The 19,759-nt window shown below is 47.6% G+C and overlaps 2 protein-coding genes across 2 annotated transcripts; both read right to left on the reverse strand.

The window, feature by feature from the left end:
* Positions 1 to 3,974: 3,974 nt before the first annotated feature.
* Positions 3,975 to 5,034, reverse strand: LOC119107595 (uncharacterized). Its single transcript, XM_037231095.1, has 3 exons — positions 4,882 to 5,034; positions 4,547 to 4,682; positions 3,975 to 4,278 (listed from the first exon to the last, which is right to left on the reverse strand). Exons 1-3 carry the CDS (start codon positions 4,967 to 4,969, stop codon positions 4,098 to 4,100), a joined length of 405 nt encoding a protein of 134 aa, XP_037086990.1. The 5' UTR covers positions 4,970 to 5,034; the 3' UTR covers positions 3,975 to 4,097.
* A 12,451-nt stretch (positions 5,035 to 17,485) lies between these two features.
* Positions 17,486 to 18,836, reverse strand: LOC119107587 (uncharacterized). The gene is made up of 3 exons (XM_037231085.1): positions 18,685 to 18,836; positions 18,357 to 18,492; positions 17,486 to 18,086 (listed from the first exon to the last, which is right to left on the reverse strand). The coding sequence occupies exons 1-3, from the start codon at positions 18,770 to 18,772 to the stop codon at positions 17,906 to 17,908; spliced, it is 405 nt and encodes a 134-aa protein (XP_037086980.1). The 5' UTR covers positions 18,773 to 18,836; the 3' UTR covers positions 17,486 to 17,905.
* Between the last annotated feature and the right edge of the window lie 923 nt (positions 18,837 to 19,759).

Here is a 19,759-nt window from a genome sequence, read left to right on the forward strand (position 1 = left end):
CCCAAGGGGCGCATAGGCTACGAAGAGGCCCAAAGCCGGTCGAACAGACACAGTTTTCTACACGAAACGCGACGAAAGAACAATGGCAAGTGAAAACGAAGGGCTTAAGAGCAGATGAAAATAATTTTTCGCTCATTGAGAAGATAGGGATTGGAGGCTTCAATGCTAATTGCGCTGTCCAGAGGCCGTACACTGTTTCCGGGGCCGTACATGATCAGTTGCAAAGTCAATGCGATCGTTAAGGGCACTTCTAGATTGCCCCTGACTTCTTTGCATTTGCTCGGAGGGCCCTGCTCTGTTGCTGGGGCCCTTCCTGCTAGAGCACCGGGACACCCCTGTCAATCAGGGGCCTTTCACTGATCCCCCATTTGCCCGACAGGCTCTATACGCTACAGCCGGGGCCCCATATGTTAACCTGCCTCGGCATTCTCGGTTGCTTAGGGGCCCTTCACGTTAATTTCGGATAATCTACCGTCACACTCACGATACGGGCATGGGCCTTCCACATTGATCTAGGGCCCGTCCAATTCTTTGGCACCTGCTTAGGGCCTTATCCTCTTGTCGGAGGCCCATCCGTTAACCTGCTTGGGCACAGTCTATAGTTCGGGGCCCTCCAAATTAACCTGCTCGGGCATACTGGATTGTTCGGGGGCCCTCTGCATTGCGTTGTATTCCTTATTTGAATGGAGGACCCTACGTTCTTGTCTGGGGGCTCGGGCCACACACAATCGCTCGGGGGCCCTTAGCATTGTGTCTTGGGTACTTTCTATTTGAATGGAGAGCCCTACTCACGTGTCCCTACGCCCTATTGTTTTTGGGGTATTTGTTATCTAAGTGGAGGGTCCCATGCTCTTGTTGGGGGCGCCATCTGTTGGCCTGCTCGAGCACGCTCGATCATTCCTGGGCCCTTCATATTTTGCTTTGGGCACTTCTTATTTGAATGAATGACCTTATGTTCTTGTCGAGGCCCATCTATTAAGCTGCTCGGGTCAGTGGCGGACCTAGAAGGCGGAGAGGGGGGGGGGGGGCGGGACCATGCTCCTTTGTACTCTTAACATGCGCTCGGGTGGGGGTCAAATTGACTCCCCCCGAAGGTTTTTCCAGAATGGTTTCCCAACGGCACGGCGAAGCCGCGCCAAATTTTGTGTAGCTGTACACAATTAAGTAGCAGATAGTTTGGCATCAACACTTAAGACGTACTTTGTAAGGTCGCTGACCTATAGCGGGTCAAACTCAGGTCATGGTTTTAGCGAAAGCAATTTTAAGGGAATCGTTCAATCTAATCGAACAACGGAGTGTTAGATAAAGCCATACATATCTGAGATGCTTCTTAGGCAGCACAACAGTTGAATGAGCAAATTAAATCGACCTAAGGTCAGGTATGAAGGTCACACCGAGGTCAAAACTAACCTGTTTTATTACTCTAGGGCTTGCTGTATCGGATAGTTTCTGGGGCTCATTTCGAGTTTACTGATAGCAGCGACCGCATTATACATCTTTCATAGACTTCTTAGAGGTCAGAATAGGTCATTGGCCTAAATGACCTAGATCAACATTTTGTTTTTAGGAAAACACCACCTAGCGTAATCTTTGTCGCTTATTCAAATGCAAAACTCAGAGCAGTTTGTAGGATGGTTTGGTCACCCATGACCTTCAAAAGGTCAAACAAGGTCACTGACCTAACTGAGAATGTAACCTTTGCTTAGAAACGGTCTACGTCTACGTCTATCTATCGTAGTCTATCTACGTCTACGTCTACGTCCTGGGGCACTTTGGATCTACGTCCTGGGGGCACTTTGGAGACCACTGGAACTTGACCTTGTTTGACCTTGGGCACTTAACTTTCATCGAGGCACTTTCTGTTAACCTACCCCGGCATTGTTGATCGCACATGGGCATAAGTTCCCGCAACCATGATATTGTGTAATTCCTCTTTGGCTCAGAGGACCACGTGCTCAGACGGCGGCCACATATGTCGACCTCCCAGGGCACTCCTGATCGTTTTGGGGGTTCCACCCACGTTGGTCTAGGGCTCTCCCCGCTTGCGCTGAGGGCCTTTTACTTGCTGAGGGAAGTTTCTTTGTTGGCACGCCGCAATACCCACCATCGCACAGGCTCCGTCCCTATGGGTCTTTGCACCTTAGCCTTACAGCATCAGTCGGATATGCAACAATGAATTTTTAAGCGCAGTTGTCAAACATAATTTTGCGTGCCGCTCCGTTGTATGTGTCGTTTATGTTGGTTGTTGAATTTGTGTCATCTTTTAGAGTTGTGCATCATGTTCTTAGCACATTTTAGATACTTAGATTTTTTGTACTCCATAATACACAAAGCAAAGACTCTGCATTAGTCATCAGCTGTTAGTTTATCACGTTGACCAGGATGCTTGCTGTAAATAACCTAGGAGTGAGGTTCGCGCTTGATCTCGTTTCATTTAGCAGCCAATTCTAGTTTATTTTTGCCATGTTTTTCCGACAAACTGGGCCTCAAAATGAAGGATTAAGCAGGCTGGAGAAAATGAATAATCTCCATGTGTGTGTGCTCACGCCAATTTTTCAAGGGTTGCGCACATTAAGATGAATTCCCGTATAACCAAAATCCTGCATCCGCCCCTGGTGTCAGCAAGTTTTTCTCGGCAACCAAAGCTCTATATCAATGCTTGGTCTGGTTCAGCGCGATGGTGGGAGAGCGCAACCGTCTTCAGGTCATTGCTAAGCGGACGGTGATACACTTTGGGCACAACTGAAATACTGGCACTGGTGCTACACTATAAGGGAGCGCGCACTATATGCCACGCACGCACGTGGCATGGTGGCATATAGTGCCGCACGTACACGCAGGCCACGCACTGTACGCCATGCTGATGCTATACAGAAGTGATCATAATTATCGCCCTGATTCGCCGTGTTTAATAACAGACTGATAGGGAAATGGGGGTGATGTGATCCCAAGACATTCACAGACAAAGCATGAGATTAGCAGTTTTATAGGGGATGTCAGCCATGTTAGTCTTAAAAAAATAGCGGATAACTGGAAAGCCTTATCCTTTGTCCACTTTTAGCAGAATTCACCGATTTACTTTACGGACAGACTTTAGCAAACTTTAACTTTTGGCTAACTTTGCCTACCTCCGCCTTTAGCATCGCCCATGTTCATAGGTAAGTACCCAGCCTTCCCAATTTTTATTCTTGGGGACACCCTGAGCGGTTCACACTTTCAAATATCGCCTGCATGCTATCTGTCTGTCTGATGCATGCTATGTGTCTGATGAAGTGAAACCGTTTTACAGGTCAGCTTCAGTCAAACATCGACCAGATTCGTGGAAGAGTTGGAGACAGAACACTCGCTTTGAGTAGGCCGTGGTTAGTCTTGAAATTCACCCCAAAGCCATTTTGACGGGTCTAGTACAAGTTATATTACAAAAAATCGTCGAGTTTTAGCACGCAAGTTGTGGAGGAGGGAGGCCGCTGTCAGCAGCCTCTGTGATGCACGTTTTTGTACCGGTTAAACCATCTTGTGCTGAGTATAACGCGACCAACAGTGATGATGGATTAATGAAAGCCGCACTGCCCAAGTAGCTGCCGCCTGTCAATCTGTCACACAATGGAAGAAACAAATTTGCGATTTTTTTGTCTTCTTGTTGCAGATCTCAGATGCGTTCAAAAGTCGTAAATTCCACGTTTATTTGCGCTTCCATCCGGCGATAGATATCGCTTCGCTTTGCATGAAGAATAATGGTTGAAATGAATCTGACTGGTAATATTGCTCACAAACGTTTCATCGGTGTACGAATAATCATAGTATTGCCATGGACGACGACATTATGGAAAATGACTTGCCCAGATGTCCCAGCAGGTCCCATTAATTCAGATTCAACGTACATATACCTGAGCATCAGATTGGTGCTGAGCAAAGCTTGCGACTCGTTGTATGCGCGAAATCCTATAACTGAAAGTTCGTACTAATATCACAAGACTCCAACTGAAAGCCCTCACTGGCAGTAAGCACATTCGGCTACACCAACTTCGCATACACGGATAAATATTCAAACATCTTAGGTTCGCACTCGAGCAAATGCAGTTTCACTCTAGCTCTGACTAGAGCAGGGGATATTTGTGTGCCGGCAGCGGCACAAGCTTGCCGTCCACGTAGTGTTTACAGACAAGGCGGGCACAGCAGTCGGGAAACTCCTTCCTCCTGTCTCCCCGAGCCTCGCGGCAGAACAGATTGTTGGCCTTCAGCTTCTTGAAGTCCACCTGCTCTCTCACCGACGGACACCTGTAAAATAATAACGTTAATATAAAATCAAACAGGCCACGATTATCAAGAAACTTTCAGCGCGTTAATGATTTGAAACGACAGTGAAAATAGACGTATGTCATACGAATCCTGCTTTACATTTGCATGATGTGGACTAGACCAACTTTCGGTGCTGGAAATTAAGGAGCTCTTCAAAATGGGTTCACTTGGGTAGCAAGAATTGCAGGTGCCGGATGTCCAGGTTCCGACCTCCAACTGCTAATTGGTGGCTGCATTTCACACTCACTGGAATCTGTCAATGTAAAGAACGCCGTCCTCCTTGACGCAGTGACTCTGTTTACAGCCAGAGAATGGGGAGCTCCAGACATCACCGATGTTGTACTTCTTGTCAACCTGGTTGTCATGGCATTTGGTGTCGTCGTCTGAAGACAACAAAGAGACGTCGGTGGTAAGCGCTCAGGATCTCGGAGCCAAAGCATGGGGTATGCTTTGTTTAGCTGTGCAAATGCTTTGTTCATCAAGAGACACCTTGCTTTCATGTTGGCGAATTGACTCTATAAAACAGGCAAGCGGTATTATTGGATATGCAAATTCACCATGGCATGGTATCTTTGATCTTACCTCTGCCAACCGGGAAACGAAGGTATCTCGGGTACTGTGCATAGCACAGCTGCACACAAACAACAGCGACCACTAGCAGTTTCCACATATTGCTGACTGACAGTCTTGCTCTGCAGCTAACCAGAGTCCACTCTCGTCTGCTGTCTGGTCTGGCCACCAAACGCTTCTGTATGCAGTTCCCAGCGGCCGGCTCCTTATGTATGCGGCACGGGATTGTGACGTCACGGTGCACAGGGCCGGTCGTGATGAGCGCAGTTTTCCGGGAGGATATTCTCCCGAGAGGTGCTGCTCTGACACGTGTCTGAGGCCTGACTTTTGGGAACTTTACCGTGATGCACCTATTTGAGGTTGAGCCGAAATGGAATTGTAAAAACCGACCGCTTCGTGATGCTCCACAAGACTTACAAAGACCAAGGATAGGCCCACAGAAACCAGTGGAGGTGGGACATAGAAATGTTTGCCATTCGTTTCCCGGATCCAAAAGGCTGGGAAAGCTGGCATTCCGTATGTACATACCTAATGCCGCCAGTACCTGCCTCTGTCCATGGCCCGCCGCAATACAGCTTCGCTATGGTGCGACTCGTGCATGCATACAAGCATGATCCATCCATTGTGCGCCCATAGATATGCAGCATGTCAGCATTTGTGCGAATCCTGCCTTTTCGAACGTTAACTGTCGAGTGGAACGGCTGGAATGTCGCTAATGGAAATTTCTCTCCAAAGCCTCGGAAAAGTGCCGGGGCTTCTGGAAGAATGCTTAAACGAGCTTGGGGTCCTTAAGTTAAGCAGATTCACACTCGCTATGTGTGCAATAACAATGATGTCGGCTTGGTGGCTTTTACAAATAGCTAGCGGTATTTCATTTGTTGTGAGGATGTCCTCTGTGGTTACACCGCGGAAAAACCCATTGAGATTTTTGCGTTTTTTCTAGCAGCCCGTTTTCGTCCTGTTAGTCTTTTATTTACGACTTCACCCTCAGCATTGAATCCGAGTACCCTCAAGATAATTTCAGAATCTGAATGATTTTGTTGACCATATCGTTTTTCAATTATCTACACATTTGTTTCGTCAGGCTGCTAAGCTGATTCGCGGCTGGTGTAAATACATAGACACAACGGGTTTCGCAGCGATTTGAAGCATGACATTTGGTGGTGACTGGAAGAAAAGGGGAAGATCCACTGCATTGAGGTGACGCCATGAGGTTTTTAAAACTAATTGAGACAGGAAGAAATGCCGAATGCTCTGCACCGATCACACCAGGCACATAGCAAATGCTAACGATACCTTATTTCCTGCAGTCAGGTCATTACCCGGAGGTCATCGTCCCAGTTGAATGAACAATTTCGCCTGAACTTTGCTTGCTCATGTGAAGACATGATCGCGAGGCTCTATGCTCGGCTAATCCTTTGTGGCTAGTTACCAGGTAGCCACTGACCTATGAGCGGGAAACATATATCCGTCTCTGGTATTTAAATATTGAAATATTCGCCCCCGGGGTCAAGCGACTGCAAGTCGTTCATCTTTGGGTTCGAACTCATAATGCCGAAAAACAATAGGAGATGAGAGGCTGAGCGCGTTTCTCTCTTATACGGAGCAGAATACTACGTACATCCTTTTGCCTTCATCACAAGGACATTCTATGTTGTTTATGCCAACGTTTTAAGCATTGCAAATTGAGCCTGTTGAATCCGTTGCCCTCGTGCTGCATATCACAAACGCGTGCACACGGATATGCACAACGTGCATCAAAAAATCACACACAACACTCGTGTCTCACTCAGGCATCGGTGTGTTGGATATCTTGGTATCTTGGTGTCTCTGGGACCCTGAACAGGTCTCACTTCGACAAGCGTTGCCAGAGCTCCGCATCTCTATACGCTATCAAAATACACCGGCCTAATCATTTTCCTGCACATTGTGGACAGTGCCAGATGCCACACAATCGCATCAACATGGGCCCACTCACCCTGCCTCTGATGCCTCTCATGTGTGTCTAGACAGGATGAAGTCTCACTGGCGCCGGACTTCTCATCGCTGAATCCGCTGCCGGGGCTGCCGCCTGCGGAGAGTACTCGCAAGGCCGTCCAGAGATTGAATACGTGGAGTGTTTCCGAAGAAAACGTCCATTGCATGTGCTGCAATACACTAAGCATGGCATGAGTTGAATTCGTCCCACGGAAATGTGATGTGATACGTTTTGCATAAGCGCTTTGCAATATGCAGCTGCATAGGTTATGCACTCTCAACAGGCTGGTTGATTTTATGTGACAGATATATGCGGCTGAACAGCTGGTGACGTACTGGCCCAGTGAGAACGACGAGAGCTGTTCGCTCTGACCCGTGACCTCAGGATCGTGACGTTACTCATTGAGTCCTGACTTGGAAATGCATTTTTACCAGGCTCGTCGATTTCATATGGCAGATAAAGGCGTTCCAGCTCTGGGATTTACACGACCACACAGCCGGAGGCGTACTGGACCGGTGGCGAAACAACAGATGATGGATGCGGCCGTTTGACGTTAGGATGATGACGTCACACCGTTGATGCCCGAATATGAAAGACTGGGAAATCATGATTAGTGTTTTTACAATTGAGCGCATTGTGAGACAAAAATAGATGCAGAAGAAGGAAAGGCCGAATATTCCTGGAGCCGTGACACTCATTTCAACTTAGTCGGTTGGTAAATTGAATTTTGCATTAATGGTCTTCAAGTAGCCTGTCTCAGAAGACTGGCCTTCCCAACTGTGAGCATATGAATAACGAGCGACCAACGACTACAAAAGGAGCACTTTTCGGAGCAATTCAAAAAAGGAGCAATTCAGGGGTTAAAAGGAATAACTGCACTTAAGTTGCCATCCTCACTGATCAAACAGCCGCCGGAGTTCACGTGTAGAACATATGACTTACCAGTATTTAACAAGTTTACGCAAGTAAATTCGATTGAACCAGACCGGTCTCGAATATGTTGTCGGCCTATTGATCGGCAGATAATCGAGATTAGAAGTGTAAACAAGGTGGCGCGGGTCTTTCTTTACCCCACCGCATGCATTATATTACGCTGTAAATAGCCTCTGACAGAAATGTTGGACCATCAACCTACCTTCCTATGCGTCGTTAAAGGCTCGGAAGTGGGCGTGTCTCCTATTCTTAAGCAGCATTGTATTTTACTGTATCGTTTGCTCTTATCACTAGCAAAGATCTCAGAAAAGGTAAGCCATAAATATGTAAGTTTGAGCTTTGAATCAATCGTTGGTCAGTAGCGTTAACAACGAGAGAGTGAATAAATGTATTTGATTGGAAATTGCTTCTGTGGTGAGGCTCTTGTGCCTTCATTTTGGCGGCAACCGGAACACAGTCGGAGTAGCTGGGTTGCACGGGATTCGAGAAAAATTCTCCCGGGAGGGGCTGTCCCACCTATTGAGGTCGGACCTGGATGGGATCTGGGTGTAAGGGTCGACCGCTCCACAATGCTGCTAACGGCCGAAAAAGGTCTATCGAAGGCCCCACAGAAACAAGCGTAGGTGGGATGTAGAAATGCTTTCCTAACCGCTTCTCGGATCTAGAATCCTGGAAAGTTGGTGATTCGCCACGTATGTCTAATGCCGCGGAGACCTGCCTCCGCTCCTGGCCTGCCGCGGTACGGCCACGCGGTAGTACATTATCCTGAAAACTGCTCTTCACTTGGGTGGATGGAATGTCACTGTTTACACAGAGATGGCAACATTGCATCATTTTCATCATGTTAAACGCAAAAAAATGGGGTTTGGGCACACAACATTTGACTGTTCACTTATTATGCTTTATCCCTTTTCTTTTTCAGGTCCCGATCATTGCCGTGCTGATCTGGTGTCCTGCCCGTGTACCATTTTCGTATTCTAGACTTCCTTACCATTCACCGTCCACTGAAGTCTATCTGTTGACAGTGTGATAGTTACTCGTGATCGTCAGCAATGATGATCTTATATGATTGGTAGAAAATAAACATCAGGTTCCAAGTAACCGTTAGGAACTTTTCTCAGCCTAGTTGCAAAGAGTACACTACACACCGACGAAAGCACATTGCCACGATCTCTACTCAGCAGACGCTGAAGGCGGTAATTCCTCACACCCTTGTATGAAATGCAAGGGAAACTGAGCCTGCCAACTATCAAGATACGTAGAACAAGCAGATGCATTTAATTTGCGGTCCCTCCCCCCTAACAAGTTTTAAACTTATGACATGTGTCGATTTTTGCGCATCAACCTTTGCCAAAACACGTCTACACCGATGCACCTCAAAGCGGCTCCATCCCTCAACGGGCCTGTGTTGAGACAAAACCTTACAGCTTACAGCTAACCTTAGGCTGTCAGGTTACTGCTTCTTCAGAAAATTCAGCCAAAAAGGGGATACCAAATGAATAGGAAATATGCGACAACCTACCGTATTATTGTGCCGTTAATTATGTTTTGGGAATTCCATCTCTATTAGCGATTAATCAGTGGTGTAGAAGCACTACGCAAGACATCAGTGTCAGCCAGGGCGGATCCAGAGAGAGAGAGAGAGAGAGGAGAGAGAGAGAGAGATAGAGAGAGAGGGAGAGAGAGGAGAGAGAGAGGAGAGAGAGAGAGAGAGAGAGAGAGAGAGGATAGAGAGGAGAGAGAGAGAGCCGTGCCCCCCTTGGGCCGCGAAGGGACGCATAGGCTGCGAAGGAGCCCAAAGCCGGTCAAACAGACACAGTTTTCTACACAAAACGCGAAGTAAAGAATATGCCATATGTGAAAATAAAGGGCTTAAGAACAGATGAACATCATTTTTCACTGATTGAGAAGGTGAGAATTAAAGGCTTTAACACGTGCCCGGGTAGCCGGCTAGATACCCTTCGCTCGGGTGGAGTGAATTTGACCCCGCTGAGATCTCGAGAACTAAAAGAGCTAGAGACACCAAACTTACAGGGTGTCTTTACCTGTACGCGAACTCACTGAGGTCAAAATTCCAGTTTGGTAGATCATGATCTTCAGCTCAAATAAAGTAAAACAATGTCAAATTTCAGGTTGGTCTCTAGAGTGCCTGCTGAACCCAGGCAGCTGTTTCTAAGCAAAAGGTCACAAGCCCCGTTGAGGTCAGTGACCTTGTTTGACTCTTTGAAGGTCATGGTGACCGATGTCATACAAGACTGCTCTGAGTTTTGCATTTGAATAAGCGACAAAGATTGCGGTAGGCAGTATGTTCCTAAACAAAATGTCGAGCCGGGTCATCTGAGTTCAATGACCTGTTCTGACCTCTAAGAAGTCAGTGAGAGACACATACTGCGGTTCCTGCTGTCAATAAAGTCGAAATAAGTACCACAACCTATCCGATATAGCAAGCTCTAGAGTAATAAATCGGGTTGGTTATGACCTTGGTTCTGACCTTCATACCATGCCCTTAGGTCAACGTAATTTGCTTATTCAATATTTGTGATGAATAAGAAAGCATCTCAGAGATGCATGGCTTCGTCAAACTCTCCGTTATTGTATTAGATTGGACGATTCCCCAGAAATTGCCTTCGCTGAAAGCACGACCTGACTTTGACCTGCGAATTTACAAGGTACAGCGTCAGCGACCTTACAAGATACATATTATTATTTATTTCAGATGATACGCTATTCAACTGTCTATAGCTCTGCAAAATTTGGCGCGGGTACGCCGCGCCGTTCGGAAACTATTCTGAAAAAACGTTCAGGGGGTCAATTTGATCCCCCCGATCGCGTGTTAATGCTCATTATTGCTGTACAGAGGCCCTACGCTGTTTTCGGGACCCTACATGGTCACTTGCAGAGTCAATCCGATCGTTAAGGGACCCTTCTCCGTTGCCCCTGATTCCTTTGCGTTTGCTCCAAGGGCTCTGCTCTGTTGCTGGGGGCCTTCCCGCTAGCTTACCGAGACACCAATGTCAATCAGGGGCCTTTCAATGATGCTCCCCATTCGCCCGACAGGCTCTATACGCTACAGCCGGGACCCCATATGTTAACCTGCCGCGGTATTATCGGCTTTTCAGGGGCCCTTTACGTTAGTTTTGGTTAATATACCGTCAGACCCACGATATGCGCATGAGCCTTCTACATCGATCTAGGGCCCGTCCAATTCTTTGGCACTTGCTTAGGGCCTATCCTCTTATCGGAGGTCCATCTGTTAACCTGCTTGGGCACACTCCATAGTTTGGACCCTCCAAATTAGCCTGCTTGGGCATGTCCACTATTATTTGGTAGGTATTTGTTATCTAAGTAGAGTCCCACGCTCTTGTTGGGGCGCCATCTGTTAGCCCGCTTGAGCACGCTCGATCATTCCTGGGCCCTTCATATTGTGCTTTGGGCAGTTCTCAATCAAATAGATGACCTTATGTTCTTGCCGAGGCCCCATCTATTAAGCTGCTCGGGTCAGTAGCGGACCTAGAAGGCGGTGGGCGAGGGGGGGGGGGAGGGCGCGGGACCATACTCCCTTGTACTCTTAGGGGGAGCAACAGGCTCCGAAGGGGCCCAATGAACGGCCGAACGGGCGCTGTTTTCCAACATAAAACGCAATAAGATTGAACGTCTTTGGGCCTCCAGACGACCCAGAACAATTACGAGCGAAGGTGACGAGCCGGTGAGCAGTCAAAGTGAATTATTCGCTGATTGAGATCGCGGTGATTGAAAGATATTGTGAGACTCATTACGCTGCCTTGGTCAAAGTTCAAAGTTGGTCAAAGGCCAAAGTTACGCTGCTGTTAGGGCCCTACATGTTTACTTCCCGGGTATATCCGATCGCTAACAAACCTTCCACGTTGTCATTGATCTCTTTGTAATTTCTCGCAGCGCCGTACGCTGCTGTTGGGGCGCTATCTGCTAGCATGCCTGGGCACTCTTGATCAATCAGCGGTCCCACACGGATTCTTCCCATTCGCCCAAAGGGCTGTAAACGCTTGTGCCGGGCCCAGTTGCTCTCGGTTGCTCAGAGGCCCCTCATATTAGTCTCGGGCTCTTTCCACTTGCTTGAAGGGCCTTGTGTTGTTACTGGGGCCCATATAAGGTAAAGCACCGAGCCACTCGATGCTCAGGGCCCCTTTAAACTTATCTTTCTATTGATATCGTTTGCGGAGAATCCTTCACTTTCATCGAGGCACTTTCTGTTAACTTACCCATGCATTGTTGATCGCACATGGGCATAAGTCACGCACCCTGATCTTGTGTAACTTCCCTTTGCTCAGAGGACCACGTGCTCAGCCCGGGGCCCCATATGTCGGTCTGCCGGGGCACCGATAGGGAAATGGGGTGATGTGATCCCAAGCCATTCACAGACAAAGCATGAGTTTAGGGATTTTACAGGAGATGCCAGCCACGTCGGCCCTAAAAAATTGCGGATAACCGGAAAGCCTTATCTTTTGTTAACTTTTTTGGCAGTCTTACGGATTTACTTTACGGATCGACTTTAGCAAAATTTAACCTTTTGGCTAACTTTACCTACTTCTGTCTTTAGCATCGCCCATGTTGATAGGTAAGTACGCAACCTTCCCCATTTTTATTTTTGGAGACACCCTGAAGCGGTTCACACGCTATAATATAGCCTGCATGTAACCGTGTCTGATAAAGTGAACCGTTTTACAGGTTATTTATAGAAGGGACCTGCATTATACATATTTTATGGACTTCTTAGAGGTCAGAATAGGTTGGAGACCACTTCAGCCAAACATCGACCAGGTATTGCGGAAAAGTTGGAGACTGATTCTTACAGGAGACTAATTGGAAACTGGAAATTGGAAATTGGAAATTGGAGACTAAATGGAGACTAATTCTTAATTTTACAGGTGTCTGACTCCCGGCTTTAGGGGGGCCTTCACCGTGACGCACGTATTTGAGGTCGGACCGGGATGGGATCCGGTGTAAAGACCACCGCCCCTGCAGTACTGCAAACGGCAAAGAAAGGCCTTGGATCGGACAGCAGAAACAAGCGTAGGTGGGACGTAGAAATACTTTTCCAACCGCTTCTCGGATCTAGAAGGCTGGAAAGTTGGTGGTCCGCACACGCATGCCTAATGCCGCCGAGACTTGCCTCCGCTCATGGCCCGCCGCGGTAAGGCCCCGCGATAGTACAGTGTCCTGAAACTGCTTTCCACTTGGGTGTAGGGGATGTCACTATTCACAAAGAGATGGAAACATTACACCATTTTCATCATGTTTAACATAACAGAATTGGGTTTAAGCGCACAACATTTGACTGCTCACTACTTACACTTAATGCTTTTTCTTTTTTTGGTCCCGATCATTGCGTACTGGTCTGGTATCCTGCCCATGTACCATTTTCGTATTCCAAACTTCCTTACCGTTCACCGTCCACTGAAGTCTATCTGTTGATGGTGTGATAGTTACTCGTGATAGTTTGCAATGATGGTCTTATTCAAATTGGTAGAAAATGAGCATCAGGTGTCAAGTAACCATTAGGAACTTTTCTCAGTCTAGTTGCAAAGACTGCATTACACACCGACGAAAAGCGAATTGCCACGATCTCTACTCAGCAGACGCTGAAGGCGGTATTGCCTCACATCGTGGTATGGAATGCAAGGGAACTGAGCCTGCCAACTATCAAGATACGTAGAACAAGCAAGATGCATTTAACTTGCGTTCCCTCCCCCTTAACAAGTTTTAAACTCATGACATGTGTCGATTTTACGCATCACCTTCGCCAAAACACCTCTACGGATGTACCTCGACGGATGCACCTCAAAGCGGCACTCATGCCCCAACGGGCCTGTGTTGAGACACAACCTTATAGCTAAGCTTAAGCTGTCAGGTTACTGCTTCTCAGAAAATTCAGCCAAAAAGGGATACCAAATGAATTGGAAACATGCGACAAGCTCCCGTATAATTATGCCGTTAATTATTTTTGAGAAGTCCATCCCTATTAGCGATTAAGCAGCGGTGTAGAAGCACTACGCGAGACATCAGTGTCCGCCAAGGTGAATCCAGAAAGCGGGGGGGGGGGGGGGCACGGGACCATGCCTCCTTGGGCCCCCAAGGGGCGCATTGGCTACGAAGAGGCCCAAAGCCGGTCGAACAGACACAGTTTTCTACACGAAACGCGACGAAAGAACAATGGCAAGTGAAAACGAAGGGCTTAAGAGCAGAGAGCAGATGAAAATAATTTTTCGCTCATTTAGAAGATAGGGATTGGAGGCTTCAATGCTAATTGCGCTGTCCAGAGGCCGTACACTGTTTTTCGCGGGCCGTACATGATCAGTTGCAAAGTCAATGCGATCGTTAAGGGCACTTCTAGATTGCCCCTGACTTCTTTGCATTTGCTCGGAGGGCCCTGCTCTGTTGCTGGGGCCTTTCCTGCTAGAGCACCGGGACACCCCTGTCAATCAGGGGCCTTTCACTGATCCCCCATTTGCCCGACAGGCTCTATACGCTACAGCCGGGGCCCCATATGTTAACCTGCCTCGGCATTCTCGGTTGCTTAGGGGCCCTTCACGTTAATTTCGGATAATCTACCGTCACACTCACGATACGGGCATGGGCCTTCCACATTGATCTAGGGCCCGTCCAATTCTTTGGCACCTGCTTAGGGCCTTATCCTCTTGTCGGAGGCCCATCCGTTAACCTGCTTGGGCACAGTCTATAGTTCGGGGCGCTCCAAATTAACCTGCTCGGGCATACTAGATTGTTCGGGGGGCCCTCTGCATTGCGTTGTATTCCTTATTTGAATGGAGGACCCTACGTTCTTGTCTGGGGGCTCGGGCCACACACAATCGCTCGGGGGCCCTTAGCATTGTGTCTTGGGTACTTTCTATTTGAATGGAGAGCCCTACTCACGTGTCCCTACGTCCTATTGTTTTTGGGGCATTTGTTATCTAAGTGGAGGGTCCCATGCTCTTGATGGGGGCGCCATCTGTTGGCCTGCTCGAGCACGCTCGATCATTCCTGGGCCCTTCATATTTTGCTTTGGGCACTTCTTATTTGAATGAATGACCTTATGTTCTTGTCGAGGCCCATCTATTAAGCTGCTCGAGTTAGTGCCGGACCTAGAAGGCGGAGAGGGGGGGGGGGGGGCGCGGGACCATGCTCCCTTGTACTCTTAATATGCGCTCGGGTGGGGGTCAAGTTGACTCCCCCCGAAGGTTTTGCCAGAATGGTTTCCCAACGGCACGGCGAAGCCGCGCCAAATTTTGTGTAGCTGTACACAATTAAGTAGCAGATAGTTTGGCATCAACACTTAAGATGTACTTTGTAAGGTCGCTGACCTATAGCGGGTCAAACTCAGGTCATGGTTTTAGCGAAAGCAATTTTAAGGGAATCGTTCAATCTAATCAAACAACGGAGTGTTAGACAAAGCCATACATATCTGAGATGCTTTCTTAGGCAGCACAACAGTTGAATGAGCAAATTAAATCGACCTAAGGTCAGGTATGAAGGTCACACCGAGGTCAAAACTAACCTGTTTTATTACTCTAGGGCTTGCTGTATGGGATAGTTTCTGGTGCTCATTTCGAATTTATTGATAGCAGGGACCACATTATACATCCTCCATCCACTTCTTAGAGGTCAGAATAGGTCATTGACCTAAAATGACCCAGGTCAACATTTTGTTTTAAAAACATACGGCCTAGCGTAATCTTTGTCGCTTATTCAAATGCAAAACTCAGAGCAGTCTTGTATGATTTTGGTCACCATGACCTTCAAAAGGTCAAACAAGGTCACTGACCTTAAATGAGAATGTAACCTTTTGCTTAGAAACGGTTATCTACGTTCTGGGGGCACTTTGGAGACCAACCTAGAACTTGACCTTGTTTGACCTTGGGCACTTAACTTTCATCGAGGCACTTTCTGTTAACCTACCCAGGCATTGTTGATCGCACATGGGCATAAGTTCCCGCACCATGATATTGTGTAATTCCTCTTTGCTCAGAGGACCACGTGCTCAGCCCGGGGCCCCATATGTCGACCTCCCAGGGCACTCCTAATCGTTTTGGGGTCCACCACGTTGGTCTAGGGCTCTCCCCGCTTGCGCTGAGGGCCTTTTACTCGCTGAGGGAAGTTTCTTTGTTGGCACGCCGCAACACCCACCATCGCACAGGCTCCGTCCCTATGGGTCTTTGCACCTTAGCCTTACGGCATCAGTCGGATATGCAACAATGAATTTTTAAGCGCGGTTGTCAAACATAATTTTGCGTGCCGCCTTCGTTGTATGTGTCGCTTATGTTGGTTGTTGAATTTGTGTTACCTTTTAGAGTTGTGCATCATGTTCTTAGCACATTTTAGATACTTAGATTTTTTGTACTCCATAATACACAAAGCAAAGACTCTGCATTAGTCATCAGCTGTTAGTTTATCACGTTGACCAGGATGCTTGCTGTAAATAACCTAGGAGTGAGGTTCGCGCTTGATCTCGTTTCATTTAGCAGCCAATTCTAGTTTATTTTGCCATGTTTTTCCGACGAACTGGGCCTCAAAATGAAGGATTAAGCAGGCTGGAGAAAATGAATAATCTCCATGTGTGTGTGCTCACGCCAATTTTTCAAGGGTTGCACACATTAAGATGAATTCCCGTATAACCAAAATCCTGCATCTGCCCCTGGTGTCAGCAAGTTTTTCTCGGCAACCAAAGCTCTATATCAATGTCTTGCCTGGTTCAGCGCGATGGTGGGAGAGCGTTACCGTCTTCAGGTCATTGCTAAGCGGACGGCGATACACTTTGGGCACAACTGAAATACTGGTACTGGTGCTATACTGTAAGGGAGCGCGCGCTATATGCCACGCACGCACGTGGCATGGTGGCATATAGTGCCGCACGTACGCGCAGGCCACGCACTGTACGCCATACTGATGCTATACAGAAGTGATCATAATTGTCGCCCCGATTCGCCGTGTTTAATAACAGACTGATAGGGAAATGGGGTGATGTGATCCCAAGACATTCACAGACAAAGCATGAGATTAGCAGTTTTATAGGGGATGTCAGCCATGTCGGTCTTAAAAAAATAGCGGATAACCGGAAAGCCTTATCCTTTGTTCACTTTTAGCAGATTCACGGATTTACTTTACGGACAGACTTTAGCAAAATTTAACCTTTTGGCTAACTTTGCCTACCTCCGCCTTTAGCATCGCCCATATTCATCGGTAAGTACCCAGCCTTCCCAATTTTTATTCTTGGAGACACCCTGAGCGGTTCACACTTTCAAATATCACCTGCATGTTATCATGTCTGATGAAGTGAACCGTTTCACAGGGCACTTCAGTCAAACATCGACCAGGTTCGTGGAAGAGTTGGAGACAGAACACTCGCTTTGAGTAGGCCGTGGTTGGTCTTGAAATTCACCCCAAAGCCATTTTGATGGGTCTGGTGCAAGTTATATGACGGAAAATCGTCCAGTTTTAGCCCGCAAGTTGTGGAGAACGGAGACCGCTGCCATCAGCCTCTATGATGCACGTTTTTGTATCGGTTAAACTATCTTGTGCTGAGTATACCGTGACCAGCAGTGATGATGGATGAATGAAAGCCGCGCTGCCCAAGTAGCTGCTGCTGTCAGTCTGTCACACAATGGAAGAAACAAATTTGCGATTTTTTTGTCTTCTTGTTGCAGATCTCAGATGCGTTCAAAAGTTGTACATTACACGTTTATTTGCGCTTCCATCCGGCGACAGATATCGCTTCGCTTTGCATGAAGAATAATGGTTGAATGTATCTGAATGGTAATATCGCTCACAAACGTTTCATCGGTGTACGAATAACCATAATATTGCCATGGACGACGACATTATGGAAAATGACTTGTCCAGATGTCTCAGCAGGTCCGATCAATTCAGATTCAACGTACATTTACCAGAGCATCAGATTGGTGCTGAGCAAAGCTTGCGACTAGTTGTATGCGCGAAATCCTATGACTGAAAGATCGCACCAATATCACAAGACTCCAGCTGAAAGCCCAAACGGCAATAGGCACATTCGGCAACACCAACTTCGCATACACGGAAAAATATTCAAACATCTTGGTTCGCACTCCCGCAACTGCAGTTTCATCCCAGTCCTGACTAGAGCAGGGGATATTTGTGCGCCGGCAGCGGCACAAGCTTGCCGTCCACGTAGTGTTTACAGACAAGGCGGGCACAGCAGTCGGGAAACTCCTTCCTCCTGTCTCCCCGAGCCTCGCGGCAGAACAGATTGTTGGCCTTCAGCTTCTTGAAGTCCACCTGCTTTCTCACCGACGGACACCTGTAAAATAAGCACGTTAATCATAAAATCAGACCGGTCAGGATCATCAAGAAACTTTCAGCGCGTTAATGATTTGAAACGTCAGTGAAAATAGACGTATGTCATACGAATCCTGGTTTACATTTGCATGCTGTGGACTAGACCAACTTTCGGTGCTGGAAATTAAAGAGCTCTTCAAAGTGGGTTCACCTGGGTAGCAAGAATTGTAGGGTGCCGGATGTCCATGTTCCGACCTCCAACTGCTAATTGGTGGCTGCATTTCACACTCACTGGAATCTGTCGATGTAAAGAACGCCGTCCTCCTTGATGCAATGACTCTGTTTACAGCCAGAGAATGGGGAGCTCCAGACATCACCGATGTTGTACTTCTTGTCAACCTGGTTGTCATGGCATTTGGTGTCGTCACCTGTAGAGAGCAAAGAGGCGTCGGTGGTAAACGCTCAGGATCTCGGAGCCAAAGCATGGGGTATACCTTGTTTGGCTTTGCAGGTGCTTTGTTCATCAAAAGACACCTTGCTTTGTGAGCTGACTCTATAGAACAGGCAGGCGGTATTATTGGATATGCAAATTCACCGAGGCATGGTATCTTTGATCTTACCTCTGCCAACCGGGAAACGAAGGTATCTCGGGTACTGTGCACAGCACAGCTGCACGCAAACAACAGCGATGACCAGCAGTCTCCCCATATTGCTGACTGACAGTCTTGCACTGCAGCTGACCAGAGTCCACTCTCGTCTGCTGTCTGGTCTGGCCACCAAACGCTTCTGTATGCAGTCCCCAGCGGCCGGCTCCTTATGTATGCGGCACCGGACTGTGACGTCACGGTGCACAGGACCGGTCGTGATGAGCGCAGTTTTCCGGGAGGATATTCTCCCGAGAGGTGCTGCTCTGACACGTGTCTGAGGCCTGACTTTTGGGAACTTTACCGTGATGCACCTATTTGAGGTTGAGCCGAAATGGAATTGTAAAAACCGACCGCTTCGTGATGCCCCACAAGACTTAGAAAGGCCAAGGATAGGCCCACAGAAACCAGTGGAGGTGCGACGTGCAAATGCTTTGCCATGCGTTTCCCAGATCCAAAAGGCTGGGAAAGCTGGCATTCCGTATGTACATACCTAATGCCGCCAGTACTTGTCTTTGTCCATGGCCCGCCGCAATACAGCCTCGCTATGATGCGACTCGTGCATGCATACAAGCATCATCCATCCATTGTGCGCCCATAAATATGCAGCATGTCAGCAGTGTGCGATTCCTGCTTTTCCGAACGTTAATTGTCAGGTGGAATGGCTGGAATGTCAATAATGGAAATTTCTTTCCAAAGCCTCGGAAAAGTGCCAGGGCTTCTGGAAGAATGCTTGAACGAGCTTGGGGTCCATAAGTTAAGCAGGTTCACACTCGCTATGTGTGCAATAACAATGATGTCGGCTGGGTGGCTTTTACAAATAGCTAGCGGTATTTGATTTGTTGTGAGGATGTCCTCTGTGGTTACACCGCGGAAAAACCCACTGAGATTTTTGCGTTTTTTCGAGCAGCCCGTTTTCGTCCTGTAAGTCTTTAATTTACGACTTCACCCTCAGTATTGAATCCGAGTACTCTTAATATAATTTCAGAATCTGAATGATTTTGTTGACCATATCGTTTTTCAATTATCTACACATTTTTTCGTCAGGTTG

The sequence above is a fragment of the Pollicipes pollicipes genome, unplaced genomic scaffold (genome assembly GCF_011947565.3).
Source record: "Pollicipes pollicipes isolate AB1234 unplaced genomic scaffold, Ppol_2.1 Scaffold_6686;HRSCAF=7923_pilon_pilon_pilon, whole genome shotgun sequence".
Lineage (NCBI taxonomy): Eukaryota > Metazoa > Arthropoda > Thecostraca > Pollicipedomorpha > Pollicipedidae > Pollicipes > Pollicipes pollicipes.